This window comes from Coregonus lavaretus (assembly GCF_964263955.1).
Source record: "Coregonus lavaretus genome assembly, chromosome: 7".
In the NCBI taxonomy this organism is placed as follows: Eukaryota; Metazoa; Chordata; class Actinopteri; order Salmoniformes; family Salmonidae; genus Coregonus; species Coregonus lavaretus.
In genome coordinates, this window is record NC_139994.1 from 31,394,651 (window position 1) to 31,410,758 (window position 16,108).

The 16,108-nt window shown below is 44.1% G+C and overlaps 2 protein-coding genes across 3 annotated transcripts in view; one reads left to right on the forward strand and one right to left on the reverse strand.

The window, feature by feature from the left end:
• Window positions 1-3,133: 3,133 nt before the first annotated feature.
• LOC311131815 (mediator of RNA polymerase II transcription subunit 30-like) lies at window positions 3,134-8,758 on the forward strand (the record flags this gene model as incomplete). Its single annotated transcript, XM_084164947.1, has 4 exons — window positions 3,134-3,139; window positions 7,942-8,091; window positions 8,439-8,528; window positions 8,663-8,758. 4 exons carry the CDS (start codon window positions 3,134-3,136, stop codon window positions 8,756-8,758), a joined length of 342 nt encoding a protein of 113 aa, XP_084021073.1.
• A 789-nt stretch (window positions 8,759-9,547) lies between these two features.
• The window catches only part of LOC311132207 (exostosin-1c), a 112,002-nt gene continuing 105,441 nt past the window's right edge, over window positions 9,548-16,108 (reverse strand). Inside the window, exons 4-12 of one of the 2 annotated variants that reach the window (XM_084165434.1) lie at window positions 15,495-15,602; window positions 13,884-14,003; window positions 13,315-13,447; window positions 12,472-12,590; window positions 12,250-12,345; window positions 11,844-11,930; window positions 11,595-11,755; window positions 11,064-11,235; window positions 9,548-10,162 (exon numbers count right to left, since the gene is read on the reverse strand). In XM_084165434.1, coding sequence (XP_084021560.1) covers window positions 9,974-10,162; window positions 11,064-11,235; window positions 11,595-11,755; window positions 11,844-11,930; window positions 12,250-12,345; window positions 12,472-12,590; window positions 13,315-13,447; window positions 13,884-14,003; window positions 15,495-15,602 — 1,185 coding nt within the window. In that variant the 3' untranslated portion in view covers window positions 9,548-9,973. Of the gene's footprint in view, window positions 10,163-11,009; window positions 11,236-11,594; window positions 11,756-11,843; window positions 11,931-12,249; window positions 12,346-12,471; window positions 12,591-13,314; window positions 13,448-13,883; window positions 14,004-15,494; window positions 15,603-16,108 lie in introns of both variants that reach the window. The other variant, XM_084165433.1, reaches the window with a different exon arrangement.

Consider the following 16,108-nt stretch of genomic DNA (forward strand, 5'->3'; position numbering starts at 1 on the left):
TAGCCATCTCGACAACTCCGATATAAAGTGTTTTTTCTCAAAGTTGCCGGGATGTCACGTGTCCTATTTATATCAGTATACTCGTAACAACTTAAGCATTACGAAACTTCAATTAGATCAAATAAACCTCACGTAGCAAATAAGCATTCATTTTTTTAGTTGACCAAATTCGACACTCTCATTGACCTCCATACACAAACTCGTCGCTTGGTGGGCGAAACAACTAAAAAACGCCACCTGCTGGAGGGGGACATATTTTCTGCCGAGTTGGGCCTTTTTCTTACTCTGGGGAAACGGAGTTGGTTGGATGCACTCTCATGCACAGATAGAGACGATAGCTACAAATAATTCCAAGCAAACAGTTTGAAGCACACTTTTTCAATCTTCCATAATAAAAATTATACCAAATCGTTTATTGAATTTTCGTGCCTTATTAAAAACTTTGACTTTGATATGACGGCTAGAGTGAGGCTGCAGCAGCCTAATGGTGGTGCTGTTTAGGAAATTAAAAATTGTTAAAGCAAGATGCGTTTACAGTCATGACATACACACACACACACACACACACACACACACAGCTTCACAGCAAGTTCTATGTGAGCTTGATGTGTTTTTTAGTAGATCATTAATCCAGTGTGATGACCATTGCTTACCATATGATGACCATATTATACCATCTGAAAATATGGGTTAACATAATTAAATTTTAACACAGTAAAAATGGATGGTAAACATTTTGTCACGTCTGCCACTGATACATCACTAATCCATTGTGTCCATATTATGCCAGCTACAGTGAGGGAAAAAAGTATTTGATCCCCTGCTGATTTTGTACGTTTGCCCACTGACAAAGACAAGATCAGTCTATAATTTTAATGGTAGGTTTATTTGAACAGTGAGAGACAGAATAACAACAAAAAAATCCAGAAAAACGCTTGTCAAAAATGTTCTAAATTGATTTGCATTTTAATGAGGGAAATAAGTATTTGACCCCTCTGCAAAACATGACTTAGTACCTGGTGGCAAAACCCTTGTTGGCAATCACAGAGGTCAGACGTTTCTTGTAGTTGGCCACCAGGTTTGCACACATCTCAGGAGGGATTTTGTCCCACTCCTCTTTGCAGATCTTCTCCAAGTCATTAAGGTTTCGAGGCTGACGTTTGGCAACTCGAACCTTCAGCTCCCTCCACAGATTTTCTATGGGATTAAGGTCTGGAGACTGGCTAGGACACTCCAGGACCTTAATGTGCTTATTCTTGAGCCACTCCTTTGTTGCCTTCGCCGTGTGTTTTGGGTCATTGTCATGCTGGAATACCCATCTACGACCCATTTTCAATGCCCTGGCTGAGGGAAGGAGGTTCTCACCCAAGATTTGACGGTACATGGCCCCGTCCATCGTACCTTTGATGCGGTGAAATGGTCCTGTCCCCTTAGCAGAAAAACACCCCGAAAGCATAATGTTTCCACTTCCATGTTTGACGGTGGGGATGGTGTTCTTGGGGTCATAGGCAGCATTCCTCCTCCAGACACGGCGAGTTGAGTTGATGCCAAAGAGCTTGATTTTGGTCTCATCTGACCACAACACTTTCATCCAGTTCTCCTCTGAATCATTCAGATGTTCAATGGCAAACTTCAGACGGCTCTGTATATGTGCTTTCTTGAGCAGGGGGACCTTGCGGGCGCTGCAGGATTTCAGTCCTTCACGGTGTAGAGTGTTACCAATTGTTTTCTTGGTGACTATGGTCCCAGCTGCCTTGAGATCATTGACAAGATCCTCCCGTGTAGTTCTGGGCTGATTCCTCACCATTCTCATGATCATTGCAACTCCACAAGGTGAGATCTTGCATGGAGCCCCAGGCCGAGGGAGATTGACAGTTATTTTGTGTTTCTTCCATTTGCGAATAATCGCACCAACTGTTGTCACCTTCTCACCAAGCTGCTTGGCGATGGTCTTGTAGCCCATTCCAGCCTTGTGTAGGTCTACACTCTTGTTCCTGACATCCTTGGAGAGCTCTTTGGTCTTGGCCATGGTGGAGAGTTTGGAATCTGATTGATTGATTGCTTCTGTGGACAGGTGTCTTTTATACAGGTAACAAACTGAGATTAGGAGCACTCCCTTTAAGAGTGTGCTCCTAATCTCAGCTCGTTACCTGTATAAAAGACACCTGGGAGCCAGAAATCTTTCTGATTGAGAGGGTGTCAAATACTTATTTCCCTCATTAAAATGCAAATCAATTTATAACATTTTTGACATGCGTTTTTCTGGATTTTTTTGTTGTTATTCTGTCTCTCACTGTTCAAATAAAACCTACCATTAAAATTATTGACTGATCATTTCTTTGTCAGTGGGCAAATGTACAAAATCAGCAGGGGTTCAAATACTTTTTTCCCTCACTGTACATGATAGGAGAAACACTAGTTTACTTTATATTACAGTGAACTTTGATGGATTATAATTCAATTTGAACACAGTAAAATTGGATGGTAAACATTTTCTCACGTCTGCCACTAGTACATCACTAATCCATTATCATTAACATTGTAAAGCATAACATGTCCATATTATGCCAGCTATAAGATGGCTGCTTGTTACAAGATAACTACTTCAGTCAGAATGTTTTTTTTATAACAATGTTCCCACTAAAGTACATGTCAATATAGTTGTCACCTTCAGTCTCCTTTTGTGTTTAAACACAACGGGTTGCTTAATCAAGGTAACATAAACACCTCTCCTATTTTGTTGGCACTGTTTCCATTTCTCCACTGGGATCCCTGTGTGTTTGGAGTAAAAACATTTAAATAAATGAGTGGCCACTTTATGTGGTAGACCTCCAATTCCATGAAATAGAGTGACCTGGTGAAACCTAATGTAATTACTGATGTGGCATTTTGATTGTAGGGTGTGTTTTAGTTGCAGACATGGGGCCCATTGATACTGGTAGATAAACGTTTGAATGCCACAGAATATCTGAACGTGGTTGCCAATCAGGTGCATCCCTTTATGGCAGCAGTGTATCCATCTACTGATGGGTTTGTTCCGCTGGATATTGCTCCATGGCACAAGACTAGGATTCATCATGAATGGTTCCAGGAAGGATATACTACATACATATAGGGATGCACTTGATGGACAATGAAGGTCAGATATCCTGTTGCCTTTAAATGTTGTTTTACTATACTGAACAAAAATATAAACACAACATGCAACAATTTCATACAGTTCATATAAGGAAATCAGTCAACTGAAATAAATTCATTCGGCCCTAATCTATGGATTTTACATGACTGGGCAGGGGCACAGCCATGGGTGGGCCTGGGAAGGCATAGACCCACCCACTTGGAAGCCAGGCCCAGCCAATCAGAATGATTTTTTCCTGACAAAAGGGCTTTATTACAGATAGAAATACTCCACTGTTTCATCAGCTGTCTGGGTGGCTGGTCTCAGACGATCCCGCAGGTGAAGAAGCTGGAAGTGGAGGTCCTGGGCTGGCGTTGTTACACGTGGTCTGCGGTTGTGAGGCCGGTTGGACGTACTGCCAAATTCTCTAAAATGACGTTGGATGCGGCTTATGGTAGAAAAATGAACATTCAGTTCTCTGGCAACAGCTCTGGTGGACATTCCTACAGTCACATGCCAATTGCACGCTCCCTCAACTTGAGACGTGTAGAATTGTGTTGTGTGACAAAACTGCACATGGCCTTTTATTGTCCCCAGCACAAGGTGCACCTGTGTAATGAGCATGCTGTTTAATCAGCTTCTTGATATGCCACACCATTCAGGTGGATGGATTATCTTGGCAAAGGAGAAATGCTCACTAACAGGGAAGTAAACACATTTGTGCACAAAATTTGAGAGAAATAATATTTTTGTGCATATGGAAGATTTCTGGGATCTTTTATTTCATCTCATGAAACACGGGACCAACACTTTACATGTTGCTCTTTTATATATTTGTTCAGTATAGTATCGTTGGTCCCTATGTGTGCCATAAAAACACATTTCAAAAACGTGTTTTTTCTAAATAATAATATAAAACTTGTAACACAGTTAAGTCTACTAAAAATAGGTTTGTTATTGTTGTGAAAGAATCAAAACAAATCTTAAAATTGACAAGATAAATTACTTATTTTACAAATACGTTACAAAGTGTAGTTTCATCTATGAATCAGGTACTCTATATACAATACATACTCTAGGTGTCTTTCTTGTTGAGTCCTTGTATTCTCTCAGAAGAGCTGTGCGTGTTTCCTGGTATGTCATTACAGTCATCCAGTAAAACGCCTTGGATAACAGATGTGCTTTAGGTCCCACTAGCAACTCCGTGAAGGTCACTCCTTGGGTCCTGTTGCCTCTTGTAAAGTTCTGCATGAGGTTGTTAATTATTGTGCTATATTTAAAAAAAAAAGATTTTCTTACTCATCATGTAAGAGATAATCAACGAGGGGCTATGCGTTCTATGGAAAATAATGAACGTCGTGGAAGGTGTGTTTCATGACGTGCTAGCGGAGTGCAACTGACCTTCCACGGAGTTGCATTATTTTCCAGAGAACACATAGAGCCCAGAGTTGATTATCCCTTTCATACCATGGCTATAATTTAACACATTTGGCACTAGAAATATGTTTATTTGTGTTCAACATCCACTGTAGATAGCAAGTTTACTAGATAGCTACAGTAGTTGCTGTGGTAACCAAACTAATAGACTTGCTAGTTTAGCTAACCAAACCATCAGTTCTAGCTTGATATTATGAAAATCGAATTCAACAATACCAATTCTGTTTCGAAAATCGACTTTTGCTTTCAAAAGCAGCTCAAACAATACATGTAAAAATGAATTCTACTGTGCAAATATACTGTGCGTTATAGTGAAATAATGCAGGCTCTAGAATGCCCTTCAAGCCAATCAGAAAGGATTATTCAACAATTCCATGCTATAATTAAGCATTAAGGCCCAAGGAGGTGTGGTATACGACTCAACGTGGAGTGCCAGAACACAGCCCTTAGCCGTGGTATATTGGCCATATACACTGCTCAAAAAAATAAAGGGAACACTTAAACAACACAATGTAACTCCAAGTCAATCAAACTTCTGTGAAATCAAACTGTCCACTTAGGAAGCAACACTGATTGACAATAAATGTCACATGCTGTTGTGCAAATGGAATAGACAACAGGTGGAAATTATAGGCAATTAGCAAGACACCCCCAATAAAGGACTGGTTTTGCAGGTGGTGACCACAGACCACTTCTCAGTTCCTATGCTTCCTGGCTGATGTTTTGGTCACTTTTGAATGCTGGCGGTGCTTTCACTCTAGTGGTAGCATGAGACGGAGTCTACAACCCACACAAGTGGCTCAGGTAGTGCAGCTCATCCAGGATGGCACATCAATGCGAGCTGTGGCAAGAAGGTTTGCTGTGTCTGTCAGCGTAGTGTCCAGAGCATGGAGGCGCTACCAGGAGACAGGCCAGTACATCAGGAGACGTGGAGGAGGCCGTAGGAGGGCAACAACCCAGCAGCAGGACTGCTACCTCCGCCTTTGTGCAAGGAGGAGCAGGAGGAGCACTGCCAGAGCCCTGCAAAATGACCTCCAGCAGGCCACAAATGTGCATGTGTCTGCTCAAAGGGTCAGAAACAGACTCCATGAGGGTGGTATGAGGGCCCGACATCCACAGGTGGGGGTTGTGCTTACAGCCCAACACCGTGCAGGACGAACACCAAGATTGGCAAATTCGCCACTGGCGCCCTGTGCTCTTCACAGATGAAAGCAGGTTCACACTGAGCACATGTGACAGACGTGACAGAGTCTGGAGACACCGTGGAGGACGTTCTGCTGCCTGCAACATCCTCCAGCATGACCGGTTTGGCGGTGGGTCAGTCATGGTGTGGGGTGGCATTTCTTTGGGGGGCCGCACAGAGGTAGCCTGACTGCCATTAGGTACCGAGATGAGATCCTCAGACCCCTTGTGAGACCATATGCTGGTGCTGTTGGCCCTGGGTTCCTCCTAATGCAAGACAATGCTAGACCTCATGTGGCTGGAGTGTGTCAGCAGTTCCTGCAAGAGGATTGATGCTATGGACCGCCCGTTCCCCAGACCTGAATCCAATTGAGCACATCTGGGACATCAAGTCTCGCTCCATCCACCAACGCCACGTTGCACAACAGACTGTCCAGGAGTTGGCGGATGCTTTAGTCCAGGTCTGGGAGGAGATCCCTCAGGAGACCATCCGCCACCTCATCAGGAGCATGCCCAGGCGTTGTAGGGAGGTCATACAGGCACGTGGAGGCCACACACACTACTGAGCCTCATTTTGACTTGTTTTAAGGACATTACATCAAAGTTGGATCAGCCTGTAGTGTGGTCTTCCACTTTAATTTTGAGGGTGACTCCAAATCCAGACCTCCATGGGTTGATACATTTGATTTCCATTGATAATTTTTGTGTGATTTTGTTGTCAGCACATTCAACTATGTAAAGAAAAAAGTATTTAATAAGATTATTTCATTCATTCAGATCTAGGATGTGTTATTTTAGTGTTCCCTTAATTTTTTTGAGCAGTGTATCACAAACCCCCAAGGTGCCTTATTGCTATTAAAACTGGTTACCAATGTAATTAGAGCAATAAAAATACATGTTTTGTCATACCCGTGGTATACTGTCTGATATACCACGACTGTCAGCCAATCAGCATTCAGGGCTCTAACCACCCAGTTTGTAATATAGAATAACCAATGAAATTACCTACCAGAAAACACGAGATACCTTTAAAGTGGTGTGTATTCGCGCATGCAAATTCAGGTGGAAACTGAAGCGCGGATGGCTTGACAGCGTTTTGCGAGTGTCTGCTCACTTGCCGCAATTCAGAATCGATTCACATTTAGATGGAGTATTTGGCTGTTTTGGCTTCCAGAGCTAATTCGCCTTTAAACAGAACATGTAAGGTCCTTGGACTATAAGGAGTAACGTTAGGCTCCTTTAGTCCATTATTGGGCTAGCTAGTATAACAAGGGTGCTGTTTTTATTTACATTTGAGTAATTTAGCAGACGCTCTTATTATACAGTAGTGAGTGCATAAAGATTTATACATTTTGTACTGGTCCCCCGTGGGAATCGAACCCACAACCCTGGCGTTGCAGGCACCATTCTCTACCAACTGAGCCACACGGGTTAATGCCTCCCCCAAATATCTTTAGCTTGGTTTAACAAATCTTTTGTTAGTTAAGTAAAGCAGTATTACTTCGATTTTCATATTTGATAAAAGCGTCTTGTGCAAAATTGCCTATGAGTGCTTGCTTGCCTGTGAACTCCATTGTGTCACACCCCCTCTTGCCCTTTGACCTCCCTCCCCTTTTCCCTCCATAGGTCCCATATGGCTACACCCTTACTTCAAAAGGGGCCTGGTCTGGCTGGGATTCTCCCCCAGCAGCAGCAGTACCACCTGCCCTGATGGAATTAAGGTTAATTAAAGAATGATGTACTGAGCTGAGCTGTCTGTCGGTCTCATCAAGCGTTTCCGCATAGAGATTCAATATAAAGTAATACTGTTTATAGTATATTTACAACATACTACTCCTGAGTGGCGCAGTGGTCTAAGGCACTGCATCGCAGTGCTAACTGTGCCACTAGATCCTGGTTTGAATCCAGGCTCTGTCGCAGCCGGCCGTGACCGGGAGACTCATGGGCGGCGCACAATTGGCCCAGCGTTGTCCAGGGTAGGGGAGGGAATGGCCGGCAGGGATGTAGCTCAGTTGATAGAGCATGGTGTTTGCAACGCCAGGGTTGTGGGTTCGATTCCCACGGGGGGCCAGTATAAAAAAAATATGTATTCACTAACTGTAAGTCGCTCTGGATAAGAGTGTCTGCTAAATGACTAAAATGTAAATGTAATACTATTTAGCCTCATTCTGTGGTTGTCCTCCCTCTTTACTCCTGTCTGTCAGATGCCTATCCGGGTGACCCAGAGCCAGCCTGTGTATCAGGACCGCTTCGGGAAACTTCAGGAGCATCTCAGTAAGCTGGCCCTGCTCTTCCGCAAGCTCCGCCTCCTCTGTGTGGAGATGACCTCTGACCTGCAGGAAGAACCCTCAGAGGTAGGGTTCAATTCAATTTCTATGTACAAAATCCCTCCATTCCCCTTTCACTCTATTAACCCCATCCAAGCTGTACTGGGCTGGCTTGGTTATGCATTCACCATAGTTGCTGGAACCATGCTGGAATGGATCATGTAAAAAATAAAATATCCTAGCCAGCACAGTACGGTTCGGGTCAGCCCTCTAGTGTGAATCAGGCACGTTTGGCTTTCTGTCTATACACAAGCTCTACCTGTTTTTCTGTCTATCTGTACCTTGTCACCTTTGACAATATTACTTGTCGTGCATTTGTTTTGATGCGTGTCAATGATGTGAGGAACTTGGTGTATAACACGTCTTCTTTGCAGCTGGTGCCATATGTAGGAGAAGAGATAGCCCCTGTGAGAGTGGAGCCCTGCAGTCCAGCTGTAAACCAGGAGAGACAAGAAGTGCTGGAGGTTTGTGACGTGTCCGCTTCCTCTGTATGTCACTGATTCAATATTGTTTGTTGGATGACAACCAATAGTTAGTACAGAGACAGTACATTTCCTTGATTCTAATTGGGTTCTGTGTGTTATGGTCCCATCCACAGAAGGTGAGGCAGAAGAACCAGGAGATGAAGATTCTGATGGACCAGATGAGGAACTTGCTATGGGACGTCATCGCCATGCTGACACTCAGGAAATGACATCACAGATGACCTCACCCCCTCCCTCCAACCTTCTCTCACTGCACTTCACAATGCCCTCCCACTAGGGGCCATGAGTTTTTCCTGACCCAGAAAACTCCCTAGTACCTCCAACCATTGTTGTTCTGGTGTGAGATAGACCGCTGGATGCTTTGGGTGATCTACCTTTAAAGTATGGTGCTTTTAGAGACATTTAATTAATTGAGTTTACTTATATATTTTTTACTACATATGTTTTCCAGCCTTTTTTGGGGTGATAATCACTGACTCAGGACCAGCTAAATAAACTTGAATTCATGGTTATGAATTCCACCGTGCACAAGAGGCTGATCTAGTGTCAGTGCTTAATGTCTGCCCTTATTCTTTGTGTACCAACACTAGTGAGTGTCACCTGTGAACTGAGTTGAAGACAATGGGATCTCATCGCAAATTAGCCCATGGCAGCTATTTATCTCAGGTGTGCGTGTGTGTGTCTTAGCATCATTAATGCGATTAGCTTCCTGAGTGCTGGGCAACACACCTGTTTACCTTAAGGGTTGAGAATCTTGCATGCCGACTGCTGAGGAATCGGAAGTATCAAGCGTGTGAATCTATTTTTGCACACTATGCAGGATCTCAAAGAAATCACAAGCAATAGGTTATAGTCTTTTTCTACAAAATAAATACATTGTAAAAACACTGATTTTATGAGAAATGTTTGCTTTGCCTTTGATACTTCGAAGGGTCTGGTGAATGCATTTGAAGTAATGCTTTGTCAAAAGTCTACATGTGAGTTGAATACCACCATTTGCACTTGGGAAATGTTTTTATTGGTCTTACAGTTACGTGATGTGAAATGAACCAATTGCTTTGCGACCGTCCCAACTCCCAGATGTACTGTAGAAATACGCCAGCTGGAGTGCACTGCACCAGCAACTGTCCGCTTGGCGCCTTCCTTTGACATTAAATACTGTTCCCCTCCATTCAGACTGCAATGGGAGTGGTTGACATCTTCAACAAGTGTTCATTCACCCATCCATTACCAATAGAGCACCAATCACAGGGGACATAAGGCCTTCTCCATATGTTTCCTCCTCCAATAGCCTATCTCTTAGCTTTAGGTCCCCTTTCTTCCTCTTTATCATCAGATCAGTCCACCAGGGTCTGTCTGTCTGTCTACATTTAATCACCAGACCAGGCCTCCACACTGTATTCCCCTATCCATCTGTTGGTCCGTCAGGCACGTTCCAGGTCCTTGTACTTCTTGCGCAGGACAGACACCTGGTCCTTGAAGAGCAGGGGGTCCAGGCGGAACTGGGAGTGGACCAGGGGCATGTAGCCGAACCAGCTGGCGAAACTGTTCACACACTCCTGTCTCTGGGTAAAGTGCTCTGGGTTGGCCCATGGAGCACTCATCTTCGTACCCTAGGAGGAGAGAGAAAAAGAGGATATGGAGGAGAGAGAAAAAGAGGGTGAGTTTGAAACCAAGGTGGTCGTCCGCAAAGTTGCACATCACATCAATGTACAGACGGGATGAAGAAATATAGTTATGGTTCTGTATACTGTGGGAATGTATACTGTAGATAATTACTGGTGACTTCATGCCTCAATCTTATCTATAGGCTGATAAAGATATATGACTGATATGTATATTGCTTGTCAGAAAACTAGGGAACTGTTACAATTATGATGGCTAGTTGATCTCACGTCGGACACATAGGGTTGCACAGAACTTTTTCTTATCTCCAGTCTGATAGAGTAGGAAGACATAACCTTCAGTCTGTGACATACTGGCTGACATACACTGTCTGTTTGTCTTTCTGGGACAATCTCATCTTCACTAAAATAGACTTGAGTAAGGTACTGTCACATAAAAAAAAAATTGTTGTCATTCTTATCAGCAATTGTCAATTATAGGCAGCAGACATTTACAGGAAATGGTTTTGTTGAGGTTGTGCAACGGGCTGACTTTCAGCCGAGGTCATTTGAACAGAAAGGTTTGCTCTTGATTATTATTGTGTGTTCTCACCGCAATAACATAAAACTTTATTCTGTGCCTGAGGGCGCAGAAAAGGATTCAATTATTATTTTATACAATATCTATTACTGATGTAACTCTGTCTAACCCTTGTTAAAAGTTATTTAATTGTCTTTGTTTTGGACACCAATACTGCTGTCATTCTTTGATATCATATCAGTCATGACTACAGTAACAAAGAACTAATAATGAGCACTCATTGGTCAGATTCACCATCTATGGGTGTGGCCTCACCTGTGGGCTGGGCAGCTCATTGGTCAGATTCACCATCGATGGGTGTGGCCTCACCTGTGGGCTGGGAAGATCCTTGTACTGTTTCCTCTGGGCCACTTTGATTGGCGGCAGGTGGGTGACGGCGGAAACCAGGAAGTTCATGAGGATGTCCTCACAGTTGGAGGTGCGGTCCACCAGCGCCCGCAGGGAGGGGGGCAGGTAGTGGGAGAACAAGTAGTGATAGTACCTGATGGAGAGGAAATGGAAGGTTGAGAGATAGCAAAGAAATAGGTGATGTAGCCAATGTATGTATCTACTTGTCAGATCTTGTTGGTTGGGGTATTGATATTGAACTATACATTAAACCTGGTAATACTTTCTTCTAAGGGCAAAATGCAAGGGTATTAAGATACCTCATGTAGTAGCCACAGCTCATAGACCATCTGTTTAATGTTTTTAGTTTGAATACTATGTTGTTCTATTGTGTGTCAGTAGATTATAATGTTAGTCATAGAAATAGAATCCATAGAAAGGGCTTGGAACCTCTAACCCTGGCAATTTGAGTGGTTGACTTGAATGGGGAGGCCGATTCTTTGGTTACAGTACCTGTGGTAGAAGGCTGCTCCTGTCAGAACGATGGAGTACTCGTTAGTCCACTTGGAGGTGTACCCCCACGCATTCTTCACTGGGTCCCAGAAGTGACTCCTGGGGGGGTAGCCCACGATGCGCTCAGGAAAACTCATCCACACCAAGAAAGCAAAGTTCACCTGCGGTAAGAATGAGTACAGTTAGATGGCTAAAGCGTGTGGATGTGTGTTTTCTACCACAGTGTGTTGTTATATAGGAAGGTCATACCTCACTGGTCAGCAGGACTGTATCTTCATCCAGACTCAGCACTGCCTCTGTCTCTATGGCCACGTTGGGCAGGAAACGACTGCTCGTCTGGAGAGAGGGGCATTGAGAGAGAGAGACAGTCATTTCCGTTCCTTGCTAGGTTTCAATGTGGTTGGTTTGTGTTTTGGAGAATGAAGGAATGACATGGACACTGTCCGCTCCTCTGTGGTATGGGGGGGAGAGAGGATGAGTGAATGACAAGCAGTGACAAAGGAAGGAGGTTACTCCCATAGATTCACTGTGAGAGAGGGGGGGCGGGGGGGGGGGGGGGGGGGGGGGGCAGAGAGAGGCAGACAGGAATGACAGTGTGTCATTCTGTCACTCGTGGCCTGACTGGGGAGTTTGGCGACTCGTCATTGTCACTAACCTTCCTCCTACCGTCTGTCACAGTGAGGGGGACAGGCATGGGGGGCCATTTACTCCTGTGGGGTGGTGGCTTCTCACTGTTCCACAGGATGATGATCTAGAGGGGGAAGGAATAGTGTGTGACACAATAAGCATAAGGGTTATTAGGCTTAATGAAGCAATGTAGAGCTGTCTATTTGCTACCTATGAACTCTTACTCACCGACACGCTAAAACACACTCACCTGTGAACAGTATTTGGACTTGGAGACCACTTGAAGCAGCTTCATGATTGGCTGAGACTGGGAGACCAATGGGGAAACGGCATGGATGATGGCTGTGAACTCTTGACCAGGACTGACCCCTGCAGGAAGGAATGAGGAGGGAGGAGAAGGTAAGGGAGAAGAGTTTCTACTTTTACAAGAAGGGTTGTAATTGCAGACTGCAATTAGGGGCGTTTTCTTATATCAGCGTTTCTTGATGTCAAATTACACCCGTTGATGCTTTCCATTGATCCGTTGCTGTATCTTTTGTGTCGGGGACAACAGTTGTTGACAACTGTAACATTGTAGCTAAGCCTAACCCTAAACCTAACCTTAACCTCAGTCTCTTAACCTGCCACACTAATTCACCTATCCTGCCACGTAATTCACCTAACCTGCCACGGAAATTATCCTAACCTGCCATGTTAATTATCCTAACCTGCCATGTTAATTATCCTAACCTGCTATGTAAACAAATCATCTGTGTCAAGAAACCATCAGTCTTATAACACCGGAACTGACTAATGGCAGGTATCAATGAGCGCTTCCTGATATTAGGGAACACCCACATCAAGAATTGACACCTACGCCCCGAATTGCGGTCTGCAATTACACCATATTCACTTTTACTATCTACCTTGTACATTACAGCTTTGCATATATGAAAGTAGTAACATTAATGTAGGAGCCAAATAATTATAAACTTTAAGAAATGTCTATTTTTGTTTTATCAGAGGAGACCCTATTGAGGATGAATAATTATAAGGATGAGCTTGGTCTGAACTAGTCGGAACCGGTCCAGTCCAGTCTGGTGTGGTTCCTTACCTAGACTCAGGTAATAAAAGGGGAAGTGGGCCAGGTGAGTGGAGTACTCTGGCAGGACCAGCAGGCCCCCTGGCAGGGCGTTCCACATGTACTTATTTCTGGAGACGTGGGAGAACACCCGGTCCTTAATTATCTGAGAAAGAGAGAGGAAGAGAGAGATGACACGGTGAGGTTTGAGGGGAGCTACGTATGTTAATCTGTTAGAACGCCCTGAAGTACCCATATGTTCAAACCATCATTATCTATGCCCATATGGGCTGGCCAACTTTGTGTGTAAAACTGAAGCAATCACCTCAAGAATACAAATGCAGCTATCTGCACTTCCTCACTTTGACCAGCTGGTGTCAGTATAAGAACAAAACATCCAATCCAATCCCATACAAATGAACCTGAGGAAAATCCATCTCTCTCTCACAGTTTCTGGGTCGTTCATTAGAGCACACTACAGAAAAACATTTTGCAACAGAAAACAAAAACAATAATTTCTTATTGGTCCAGATAGTCCTTTCCTGTTTCAGTACCCTTACTCCCGTTTGGTGCCTAATGACCCTACACTCCTTATCAACTACCTCCAGTGTTGTGAGGACTATCTTGTCCACGGAGGAGAAGTAGGCCTCCCATAGCATCTGGGTCTGCTGCCTCAGAGCTAGGACTCGCTCATTTCCCACCGCATGCACTGTAGACGGGACCTGGGAGAGAGAGGAGGAGGAAGAACGAGGGAGAGAGGGAGGGTGGAAGTTGAGAGAGAGGATAGGAGGGTTGAGAGAGATAGAAAAGGGAGAGCACAGCAGGCAAGGTCATGTATTCAACAGGATAAAACAATCAGAATGTTGCAGAATGAAATGTACTTCATAGAATGACACTGCTCTCTTAACTGCCTTGTAAAATAATTACGTTTTCTTACAGTATAATGTTCAATTTTTACCTGCAAGGCTGTAAACCCTTTGATATGAAACACACACCTAGCCATTAGTGTGTGTGTGTGTGTGTGTGTGTGTGTGTGTATGTGTGTGTGAAGAAAGAGAAAGCCCCTAGCATTTTATTCTCGACTCGACTCAACCTGCTCTGACAGTCAATAACCCGTACTATAGAGGAAGACAGGTCAGACACTAATCCACTATAAATGGTATTGTTTTGCCAGAGGGAGAGCTACGGTTCAGGACAGGTGCCCAGCAGCTATCCTAGCTCACCTAGCTCTGTCTATAGTGCAGACTACTTCCATCAGAGGTAGTACTCTTACTTCACACATGGTTTACCTGAATTACATTTCAGGTAAGTTAAGCGATGACACTACGCTGTACTAGAGGAAAATAAAGGGGGTCGCGCCCATATTCACCCCGTTCACTCTCCTAAACGAAATACCATGAATGCATCAGCTAGCTGGAGAAAGAGGAAATATATCCAGTTGACTCACCTACCCTGTAAGTCTACAACAGGCGATTACTTTGGATAAAAACATCTGCTAAATGGCCATGTGATTTGATTATGATTAAATCAAGTTAGCCTAGCAGGGAAGTCTGCATCTTCTACAGTGATGTTAAAAGGCCAGTCAGGTAGCCAGTTGACTCCCCTAGAACCTAATCTTTACCATATAACAGCTTTTCTAATGATGGGGACCTGAGGAAGCAAAGGGCCTCCCTCCTCCTTTCCTATATCCTACTCCTCTTTCCCTCTCTCTATCTCCTCCCTCTCACTCTCTCTCCTCTCATCTCTAGATCTGAAAGAGAGATTCACCTCTCAATGATCTCCTGTCTCTCTGATGTGCTTGGCCCCGTTCAACCTCCCGTCACCAGCTTTATTCCCTCAAAACTCAATTTCCACATCCCTAACCCCGGGGCACGTGTGTGTGTTTGTGTGTGCGTGTATATGCTTGTGGGTGGTCAGAGTGTGTGAGGGGGAGGAGTGTGTGTGCGTGTGTGTTTGTGTGTGTGTGTGTACATGCGAGCGTATGTGTGTGGGTATAATGTTGTTTTGGGTCAATTCCATTTTGAATCTGTCAATTCTATGTCCTATGATGTCCTTTCCAACATATATATATAATATATATATTTTTTTTGTTCATTATCTAGCTGGACGTCAGGTTATTTCCTGTATCAACTGGGTTCAAACAGTATTGATTCCAGAACTGCTGTAAACGTGCGGGACGTGCGTGTGTGCGCACGTGTGTGTGCGCGCGTTACCTGCAGTAGCAATCTCTCATCTCCTTCTAAGACAGCCTGGTTCCACTGGATGACATCAGAGAAGGGCAGCTCCCAACCATTACTGAGCAACACTGGAATACACGCCGCCTAGACGGAGAGAGAGATATAGAGAGAGCGAGTGGAAACAGAAGGAGAAAGACTGAGTCAGTGTGACAAGGAGACAAAGACAGGAAATGGAAAGGGTAATTGGTAATGCTACCATTGTTCATCTGCTCTGCTTGTGGTAGACATTCAATATAAATACGTTGTCTAGATTTCCAGTCTTCGTCTCTGACACATACCACCATATATTACCAGCTGGTACTTCAATAAGGCAGTCTGAGCAGATCATTAAATTAATGATGCAGTGTGTGTGTGTGTGACACTCTCTCGGGGAGGTTGCATGAGTCACAGCTACTATCTTAACAGTCCCAGGAGCCCCTTGGGGCCCTAGAGAGAAAGAGACCAAACTTCTGCTGCGTTACACACACACACACACACACACACGCTGATTTAACAAACTCCTAGTCTGCTAATTAAGTACACTACACCGGGAGGATGGAGAGAGGGAGTGAGTAAGAGAGAAATGGGGAGAGGAGGGGGATAATACATCA